The 10,449-nt window shown below is 45.8% G+C and overlaps 1 protein-coding gene and 1 long non-coding RNA gene across 2 annotated transcripts in view; both read right to left on the reverse strand.

Annotated features, from left to right (window-relative positions):
* NSD1 (nuclear receptor binding SET domain protein 1) overlaps nucleotides 1-10,449 on the reverse strand; it is a 45,329-nt gene that overhangs the window by 29,034 nt on the left and 5,846 nt on the right. The window contains exons 4-9 of the mRNA XM_009326221.1: nucleotides 9,560-10,449; nucleotides 5,146-5,267; nucleotides 4,707-4,998; nucleotides 2,756-2,865; nucleotides 1,603-1,672; nucleotides 715-833 (exon numbers count right to left, since the gene is read on the reverse strand). The exon at nucleotides 9,560-10,449 is cut by the window's right edge and continues 33 nt beyond it. Of these exons, the coding sequence (XP_009324496.1) occupies nucleotides 715-833; nucleotides 1,603-1,672; nucleotides 2,756-2,865; nucleotides 4,707-4,998; nucleotides 5,146-5,267; nucleotides 9,560-10,449 (1,603 nt within the window). The remainder of the gene's footprint in view (nucleotides 1-714; nucleotides 834-1,602; nucleotides 1,673-2,755; nucleotides 2,866-4,706; nucleotides 4,999-5,145; nucleotides 5,268-9,559) is intronic.
* Nucleotides 8,160-9,567, reverse strand: LOC103918808. Its single transcript, XR_663714.1, has one exon. It is a non-coding gene; the product is annotated as an uncharacterized LOC103918808 (long non-coding RNA).

Raw genomic sequence — 10,449 nt, forward strand, 5'->3', positions numbered from 1 at the left:
TGGACCACTGGAAGTGAGAGGCGATGGTGAGAGGCCCAGAGGTGTCCCGCCTCTCCCAGGAAAAGTCTTGCTTCCCCTACACTTGGTGATACCTGGCTCATTCCTAAAAGGCAAAATGTGCTTGTCAGAGATATTTGTATGCCAACTCTGCTGGGATGCAGTAGAAGGGAGTTGCCCCAATTATCCCTTTCTGCTGGATGGCAGAATGTAACCAGAGGCTCCTGTGAGCAGCCACAGACAGTCCCCCCCATCCCCTCCAATGTGGTTTTTAGCTCACCCTGGCGTGCAGGGGCAAGTGGAAGAAGGGGTTGAAGTCCACAGTCTAGTGCTTCTACTTCATACTGGTGTGTAAAAGGGGCAAGATTCCCACCACCACCAGAAAAGACCTTTTACAGCAGTTAGACCTTCTGAGGTGCAAAGCAAGATGCCAGGCAAAACCTGGTTCCATCAGATCAGAACAGCTTCTCTTCTGGAGAATTAGCTGAGTAGCAGCTTAAAAACTGAGCCCGAGTTAAGCAGTCATCACAAAATAGCTACTAAATCAAGGTGCTATCTTCAGCTTCAACCCCAGCTCATGCAACTACATCAGTTGGGACAAACTCCCAACTGACATGCCAGCCAGCCAAAGATGACCTGGCCTAGGGTCTGCAAGGTGCCCTGGGAAGTAGCAGACAGGTTATAGGGATGACAGCACGTAGGAAGACCCAACAGTACCTCAGAGTGTGGGGTCTCCCCCAGCCCCTCCTCATTTCTCTCCTTCTTGGAATGCATTGCAGCAGAGGGATGGCGCTGTCTCTTCCGCTTCCGCTGCTTCTCCAAGAGCTTTTCAGAAGCTGGGATGCAACAGAAAGACCACTCAAGGAAAATGCAGAAATAATTCCCTTGCTACAGGTGCCACCAGCAAGTTCTACACCCTTTCTGAGAGCTTCAGGCTGGGTCCTACCGTCTTTGAGAGCATAAGGGCTGGGGCAATATCAGCCTCCAGGCAGTCTGCCCTCTGTCCTGCAACCATCAGAGGACCACCGATTCATACCGGTTTAAGCTTCTTTTGCTAGGCTGCTGAACAATATCACTGACTTTCCTGAGACAGCCCCCCCAGCAGAAAAGAAGAAATGCTACCAACACAAAGCTTACATTGAGAATCAAATGCTGATAACTACCTCCTCCCACCGCACTGCAATGAAAACTTCCTCATGTTGATACAAATGTGATACAAAGGCAGACGGGGAGGGAGTACAATGCAACTGCACAACTGTCCGTGGGACAGGGCAGCCACCGTTGATCCTGGTCACAGCATGTCATCAGGCAAAACACAGGGCAATGGTACAGGACCTGTGCCGACAAGTTTCCTTTGAGCACCCAGACTATGAATGAGAAGTGAATGTCTTCTCACAGAAACCTGAACCCACAATCTCCACTTTCCATAGGGAAATCAAAGACGTAACAGTACCTTGGGTAAACAGTCTCGGTATGTATTTCTTCTGCCACTGCCTCAGCTGAGGCAAGCACCCTCTGAGAGTCCAGGACACGAAAGCCCTTACACACACACACAAAGACACAGGCACTGTCCAAATGTCACCAACAGTCTACCCCCTCACTTACCTTCTCCCAGGTCCGAGAAGTGGGCTGGTGAGTAGAGCTCAGAGCTGTCGCTCTCCGAAGGGCCAGTGCCCTACAAATACAGAACAGAGTCAAGTCACCAGATGCAAATCAGAGATGCACGTTCCTCAGCCACTCAGAGCCTTTACAAATGACTGCAACATGTAACTTACAGTTCAGGTCATGAATTCATCAATGACTAGAGACTTTATAAGAAAACATTTGTTTTGTGTGTGTGAGAGATCCCACATGGAAAAGTCAGTCTCTGGGCAGGGAGGAATGCTGAGTATGCTGTGTCTTGTGCTCACCAGCATCATCTGCTGTTTCCTGAGCTCTCCCAAAAAAGGCTGCTAACACCCTGTACGCTGCTGGGAACAGAGGTTCTCTTCTGGCTTTACACTTTTATGGAGCTTAAGACTGAAATACACTGGCCTCTGCATTACTGCAACCATGATAACTGTATTAAGACTGTGCCACACAGAGAGAGAAAAAGGAAAGAAGGAAAACTCTTATTAATCAACCTTAGAAACAGTGGCAACGAGTCTTGTGCAGGTAAACCACCTGAAATAATTCTTTACAAGTTGCTTTTTTCCAAACCATGTCACTGAATATTGAGTATTTAGCAGAGAAGAGCAGCATTTTCTTTAAAAATCTGCACCAAGCACTGCATATTATACTACTCAAGCCTCCATCCTGCTACAAGATCTGCACATACATACCATTCACCAGCTCACTTGGGAAAATGAAGGAAACACTGCTCAGAGGAAATCTGACAGAAAAGGACAAAGCCTTAGGTTCAAGCTCAAGCTACACTGCAACATAACAGTGACAGAAAACCTCTGCGCAGACCATTTCTGCTCACACCTTCCCAGCCAGCATCCAGATGACTCCTTTTCCATATAAATCAATGAAGGAGATTTTACAGCCAAAACAACCCAAATCCCCATTACAAGTGGGGAGGGGTGGGGAACACATCTGTATTCAGCAGATTTCTTCATCATAACACAGCAACCAGCACCTTTGGGAAGGGTGGACCTTTGCTCCTGGGCCACAGCCAACAAAAAACCACAGCCCATTGCACTGTCTCTCATTCAGCAGGGTCTGCTGTCTAGGCTCGTTTTCTATATGGTTTTCAAAAGAGCTGGAAGGAAAGTACCTTCTTTGGGGGAGTCCACTCGTCCTTCTTTGGCATAAAGGCAGTGTCCAAATCATTGGATTCCAAGAGCTTTTTAGTGGGCTTCCTTTGACGCTTGCTTTCGAAGTTTCCTGCAATGAAACTCTTCACATCAGATAAACCGGGGTTTTCTTCTCTTCAATCAGACTAAGACCATTAAGCAAATATCAGCCAACCGTTCAAAACAATCTGCTTCACCCTGTCTTTGGGATCATAAGCTCCTTGGGCAGAGATGCCAATTACCTGTTTCTGCACAACTTCCACAAAAATGGACCTCAGTCTGCCATGACCTTCAGGCATACCTCAATATGTAATACAAAAATCCACCCACAGAAGAGAAACTATGAAGTCAATGCCAGCAGGTAACACATCCTGGTAGCGCAATTCAGATCATAATTTCCCAATCACTTTGATCTGGTATAAGGCAGTCCTACCACTGACAAATACAGCCCTGCCTCCAGTCCCACGCCACTCACACTGGCATTCATGCTGCGCATAGTAAACAGGCTAAAGGACACACTCCCAGTTAAAACCACCTCAGAAAAGACACCCCAAAGAAACTAGCTGTAACCTGCACCATTTCCTACTCAAGCTTTTTGCTGGCACTCAGAAGGTAACAAGTTGCTAGACCTGGGCTCATCCACACTAATTTTGGCAACAGTATAAGCTCAGAATGACCAGGAAATGATGATGCTACGAGTGCAAGACACTCCACAGAAACAGCCTGCTACCCATCCTACCCTGTTCATCTGCTTGCTTCATCAGCCTCGGCTGCGTCCTTTCTGTGACACACACCTCTGCATGCACTGCTTATGCATCAGACACCTAATGGAGGGACAATACGGCATCGTTCTCAGGGCAAGCCTCTGCCCACAGCTTGTGCTCTGTGTGCTTCAGCAAGAGGTGTGTTTTCTCAGGAGGGGGTAGAGCTATGCAACCTCTGCATACCAGATGTTTGCTCCCACTGCTGCACCCTGCACTGTTCTCCTGCATCTCCAAACTCAGGTTCACATCCCCAGTTTTTCCTCCTTTAAACCTCTTCAACTTTCCATTTCAATCGGACACCCACAAGCCCCCAAAGGCAATCGCTCTGCCCTCAAACATAACAGGCTAACTGACCTCCCAGTGACCCTCTCTGTCTGCTTGGTTTAATTCTTTTGACCATAGGCCCTTTAGAACAGGAACAGTGTTCCCTCCAAGTTAGCACAGCCAGAACACCAGGGCTTTAACCTTGGACATGTCTTTAGACGCTACCAGAGAATGAACGTACTGCAAAGTAGACCCTGATACCGACTCTGCTGGAAAGGGGAAAAGCCCGTCAGACCACACTCGCTCTTTGTATACTGCGCCTTACTGAAAGCTAAGGCCCTGGCTTGCTGCCTAGTACAAGTCTCTGACAATTTCTACAGATGCTTAGAACCATTAAGGAAAAAAGTTTTTCCAGAGGGATTTCTGTGTTACAATTCCCTGAGCTCACTAGGAGAGCAAAAGGTCACCCCACGAGCTGTGCAGATTAGACTTTGCATATCAACCTCAGCACAGCTATGTTCATGCAAAGGGTTTTAACAGCAGCAAGAGACCTCCAAGCTAAAGGAATGCCACTGTTTGCAAGCACAGATGGCAAGGACTCAGAGAAGGAGTTGTGACTTTCTTCATTTGGATAAAGGGGTATTCAGTGCCAGGACCTAAAGAGGACCATCACACACTACAGAAAGCTAAAAGCACAAGTGTAGTCATCCAGCTCACTGGGTCACCCACTGCACCTGCCCCCTCTCTGTTCCCAGCATCAGTAATGGTCACCGAATGAAGCAAAGTGAAAACAAACTAACAGATCAACAGCTACTAACCTTTCCACTCTGACCAAAGCAACAATTTCTGCTGAACTTGTGACACATTCACTTACGGGAGCACAATCACACAACCTCCCACTTACCCGATTTCAGGAATCTCTCTTCTGCATCTGGAGAAGCAGAAACTTCAGAAACATCCGAGGAAGACAGCACCAGCTCTGGAAAATCTGAAGGTCCCTCTAGAAGTTGATCAGTGGGATCAGTGGAATGGGATCGTAGTTCTGACAAGGAGCACTCTGCTTCAAGGATGGGAGGGGACTCTTTGGTTGAAGATGGAGTTGAAACCAAAGAACTCGGCCCCCGCTGGGTATCTCTGTCAGGACTGCATTGTGCAGGAAGACCTCCTTCAAATTCAGACCTCACCACAGAATTCACCTAGCATAGTGAAACATGTTGGTGAAAGCTTTCATCCTGCATGGCACCGCACACAGCAACAACACTTAGCCAGCAAGAACGCGTCAAAAGCACACAGACCAGAGCCTCGGGGTAATCATCATGAAGAGCATGTTAGCCTTCACCCACCTTTTGCAATTGCTCCTGGCCCTTCTTTGATTTTTTCTTGGGTGCAAATAAGTGATCATATTCTTCTGCATATTCCAGAAGCCGTTTACTTGGCTTTCTAAGGCGTTTCCTCTCTGAATGTACTAAGAAAAAGGAAAGCAGCTTCAAGACTGTGTTTCTGAGAGGATCACAAGACAAAATTCTCCTCATGATCTGTAGGTAGCAGTTGCTCCTGCCTTCTCTTCCAGAGGCTCCATGTGGGAAGAGCCCCGATACTTCTTTCTCTTTGATACAACCTTATAATTTAAGCTTCCTATTTTCCACAATCCTGACATGGCAGGTGGGATTTTTAGGGACCTAAGGGACTTCAAGCAGTTCAGATAAGAAATCAAAAAGCATTAAATATCTGACTGAGAGGCTTCTGGAATTTCACCCAGCATCCCCCTAGGCTAACTACATGTAACCTTCTTGCAGCACTTTTACCAAAACCTAAGTCCATTAGCAACTCAGACTCATCATGCTACTTTTGCTGTTAACCAAAACTCCCTTGGTTTCAGTGCAGGGGCAGAGGAAAACAGTCTTCCCGTAAGGCAGTTCAGTCACTAGTTTCACTAGTAACACGTAAGCCTAAGTCCTTCCCTTCCCCTCCTCCCTGGCATATTTTTGTATATACTACAAGAGCCTCGTATTACCCATCTGCTACTGCAAGCCCATTTATTGCCTTTGCTTCCCAACAATAGATTCCACAATGAGATCAGGGAGTGAACAGTCCTCGCCAGCGACTGCAAGCTCTTCAGGGCTCAGATGTCTTTGTTTGCACAATGCTGCACCATCGCAAGGGAAACCCAGTAACAGGTATTTCCTCAGTACAAACCTAACCACCCATGCTGTACCACCTCAACACCCCAACGCACAGCAAGCTCCAAAAAAAGAACCCTGACACTCACGTCATCTCTACTCAGCAAGCTGCAAAAGCAAGATGATGCAAGTTTATGTCTTTTTCTCACTTCCTGGAATACCTCTGACTCCCCCCCCCCCCTTTTTTTTTTTTTTTTTTTTTTTAGTTTTCAAAATTATTAAATAATATTGTCAAAAGATTTCTCCTAGTCACAAAAACATTTGCGCTCTCCTGGAAGTTTAGGAAGAAACAGTAAATATTCTCTTTGTTTCTTTTCATGTGTAGGAGGTGGCTTTTTCTTCTTTAAAACGGAAACATTTTATAACAAAGCATTCCAGTGCAACACTTTAGAACAGGGATGTTGGACAAGATTGCTACACTTTATTGTGGCTTTGTGGCTAAACAAGCATGAAAACGTCAAACTTGGCCAAAAGAGAAGAAAGGAACAACTTTCTCAAACACAGCTATTTTCAGCCTCTATTAACGTACTGCACGGGTGTCTGGGTGAAATACACATTCAGCACATAACCAGTTATAGGCTGAGTATCCTCACTGGGCTACTATTTAGAGCCCCAAAGCCATGCAGCAGAGCACAGCACTGTGCCAGAAGGGCTGGCTTAACTGCATTCCCCCCTCCCTCCCCCCCCCAAGCAAATCCTGTACAAGAATCCCACATGCAGTCTGACTGGCACTGGCAAATCACATACCTGATGAAACTATTATTTATAAAAATCTTTTATGTCAGCAAATTCCACTAACCTTCACTTCTGCTTTATTTGCTTTAAATCACATCACAAAGTTTGTAGCAAAATTATGCTAAATGTTGCCATTCAACTATGATGAAGACTTCATCTAGTTTGAGTTTAGTGGAAATTACACAGTTGTGACTGCGATCTGTTGTGATCTTACACTGATACTCTGCCTGCCACGGACGAGGACTAGCCACATCTTCTCAAAGCACTGGCAAACGGAGGAAACTCCTCTTCTGTAAGCTGCAGTTAGTCTAACTTCCAGCATCATTCTCTCCACTTTCTATGTAACTGGCCTTGCTGGATATAAAAGGAAGACTGGTTTCCATGAATGGGCTTTTCGCAGCATTAGAGGTTTACTCACTACCACTAGCACACTGGGGATGTGACGGCAGTCCAGACAGCTCCTCATACAGAGACTCCAGTGCCTCCCTATGGCACATTTATATTGATACGCTTCAGGTGTGCTTCAAGGCTCACATGCTATTTAGGGCAGGGGAATTAGATTACACTGCAGTTGCTGATCTGTCACTTTTGCAAGCAAACCCAGGCCCTCACTGCATCCCTGTGCGCAGTACCAGGACAGCTTTGTGCTCCTCTCCGCCAGTGGCACTTTGCCCAGGAGCCTGCTGCCTTCCTCTGCCGCTTCCCTCCTCTTAAGGTTACTACCTCTTAACAGCTCTTCTTCTCTAACTCTCTCTGCAGGCTTGCATCTTCATCTCACGTAGCAACATTACAGTGATGCTTCAATTGCAAAACCATCATGAAGCCATGAGAACCCAGCAGCATCTTAGTGCAAACGAAGAACTCGCTCCCTCCGGCGGGCTGCAACACTCCTGCAGCAGAGCCTCAACAGCCCCAGAACAATGTGCATCCTCTCGCCTGCTCTGTGAAGACTTTAAGTCCTTGAAAACACGCAGCCACAGCCAGAGGAGTCAGTGAATGATTGAGCTTGTCATGATTTCAAACCACAACTTTTACCCCATGTGTTACACCCTATGGGCTCATTTTCTGTGCCTGCTGTGACTTGCCTTGGGCAGGTCCTATGACCACTAAGCCAGGAGCTGCCTCTTCCACACTGAAAGAGAGACGCAGGCAACCTCCAGCAATCAGTAATAGCAAAATGCACAGACCGAGACGTGCACTGAGGGAACATATAAGTGACAAAATGCACACAGGTTCAAAATTCTGTTAAGTTATATTAATTTATGATATTGCAAATAGATTAGAGCAATTTAGTTTGGCGAAATCTATTTAAAAATTTCATTTTGTTGTTTTCATTAAGGTTTGCTTCCCCAGATTCTTTGCAGAAGCCTGAGGATGGCATGTGTTGAACATGGTCCTGCTGGACCTATTCCTTCCACACACACACTTTTTTTTTTTGCTTTAACGAAATGTCCCCATCTCTGTGGGAGAGGCAGGGCTGTCTGAGCTTGTGGTCTTCAGAAGCCTCCTTCTTCTTAGGTCACTTCCCTTCCAGTGATGCTGCCTTACTTCTGCCTGCCATCTTCCAGACCCACCTCCAGCCCAGCCTCCCTGGCAGCTTCTGCCCTCTTCTTTTCTCCCCTTCATCCCTCAGGCAGCCACACCAGAGCTGTAAATTAGGAAATCTGTGGGGTTCCCCAATTCGTTTTATTAGCAGCTAATAAAATTCCACACTGAAACGCCAAAAACACCCCAATGCATTGTCTCAATGAAATCCTACAGAGCAAACCAAAGACAGACTCTATGTCAAACAGCACTAGGGAAAAAAAAAAAAGCAGCCATTGAGGCTGTTTCCCACAGCTTTCTAGCGCTGATCTATCCAGTTAACACCAAGCACGTGGCTCTAAGCAACACATTAAGGTATAAGTTTAAAAAAAATCCCAAACTCAGAAGGATGCTTATTTTACCTTTCACTGTGGAGGAACTAGTAATTTGTAATGTATTTAAACTTTCTAACCAAAAAGCTAAGCAAAATCCCTTAACTGCTCTGCCTTTTGCTCTCCGTGCTTACAGAGAACCCCAGACCAAGGTATCACAGTTTCTTCAGCTCAGAGGTATACATCTCCATGTTGTCAAACACCCCAAGTTCCATAACTTATGCTTTAAATGAAAAAGTATAAAATGTATACAAATACACACTCTGGCGCAAGTCCAGCTCCCTTACCTTGTGCAGAGAATTCAGACTGGGGAGCAAAGTTGCCAAGCTCTGTTTCTGAGTCCATCACACTGTTGTTTGGCTTACCACATACATTCAAACGTTTCTCAACTAAGTCTAAATGATTCTCATAGTCCTGATCTGTCAGGTCTCCCTCAAGCACCTTTGAATGAGGGGAATGCCTACGTCCCAAGCACTCATTTCCCTTCAGTGAAAAGCCACGAGAATTCAGGCCAAAGGCACTCTCCAAGTTTCCTTGTTCCCTAGATCTACTGATGTGCTTATTAGATCTAGCACTGCTTTGGTTAAAACGCTGCCATCGCTTTTTAGGTGCTACGTGATTTACATCATTAGACTCATCACCAAGAGAGCTCTCACTATTTGCCTCTGAATCCAAGTCTGGACTCTCCCCAGTTTCAGCAGAAGTGCAGCTCTCAATATTTCTACCAGCTTCAGGTCTCCTTCCAATACGATCTAAATTGTCATCAGATAAACAGGCAGAGTCTTCATCAGTTGAATGTTCTGTTAAATCAACAGACTCTTTCCTCTCAGTATCTTCTGCTTCATTACCTAGAGGACTGGTAACCGAACCGTGAACGCAGAATGCATGTTCTCCTGAATCTTTGGATAACCGACTTAACAACTTACTTGGCCCTCCTGGTTTTAAGTCCTTTCTGTTTGAAACTGTTTTATCTCCAAGCTTTGATGACTGCTTAGATTTTGAACAGTTGCGTTTGGACACGCAATTTGTGCCGTTTGTCCCAGAAACAGCAGTACTCGCAGGCTCCCTTTTACTAGTACCAATCCCCGTCAACTTGGTTGGAAGATTGCGTGAAAATGAGGAGTTGCTTATAGCTGAGTTTGGATTTACTGTTTCCTGGACACAATCTCCATTTTTTTCTATTTTATATGGGGGACCTACAATAGACAAGGACTTCAGACCACTCGCAGAATTGCTTCCAGAACCATCAGCTGTGCTGGTATTTCGAAATGGGACTATATTTTGACCAGTCATCAGTTGCTGCTCTTTTGTCTTACTGTCATGCATATCCTTCAACATCATTAACAAGGTGCTGAATTTGTAATCTGGCTCAATAGGCAAACGACCATGACCAGAGGCAGAAGAGAAAAGTAAGGGTACTGTGGCCTTTGGAGTGCCAGAGTCACTAGCATCATCATTCATGGACCGGTAAGACAGCTCCTTCAGCTCTGACAAGACGTGTTTCACCACAGCCGTTTCTATTTCAGCAGAATCCCTGGGTTTCTCATGCATGTTGTTTAGCAGTTTCTGACCATCAACTTTTCCGCTTCTCTGAAGAGAATCTCTCTGAAGGCCAGAGAAACCTTTGGTATCAGAAGAGCAGCGATTCATGCCACCCTCCTCTTCTGCAAGAGAAGGCTCCAACCGAGCAACTTTTTCTTTATGTTTGCATTTTATGCTCCTGATTCGGGACAATTTCATGCTTTTCGGTTTTAAGATTGCTTGATTTGCAACAGCAGGCCAGGAGCTGTCCTTGGAAACACTTTGGGGAATAGTG

Source organism: Pygoscelis adeliae, unplaced genomic scaffold (genome assembly GCF_000699105.1).
Source record: "Pygoscelis adeliae isolate BGI_AS28 unplaced genomic scaffold, ASM69910v1 Scaffold766, whole genome shotgun sequence".
Classification (NCBI taxonomy): Eukaryota; Metazoa; Chordata; class Aves; order Sphenisciformes; family Spheniscidae; genus Pygoscelis; species Pygoscelis adeliae.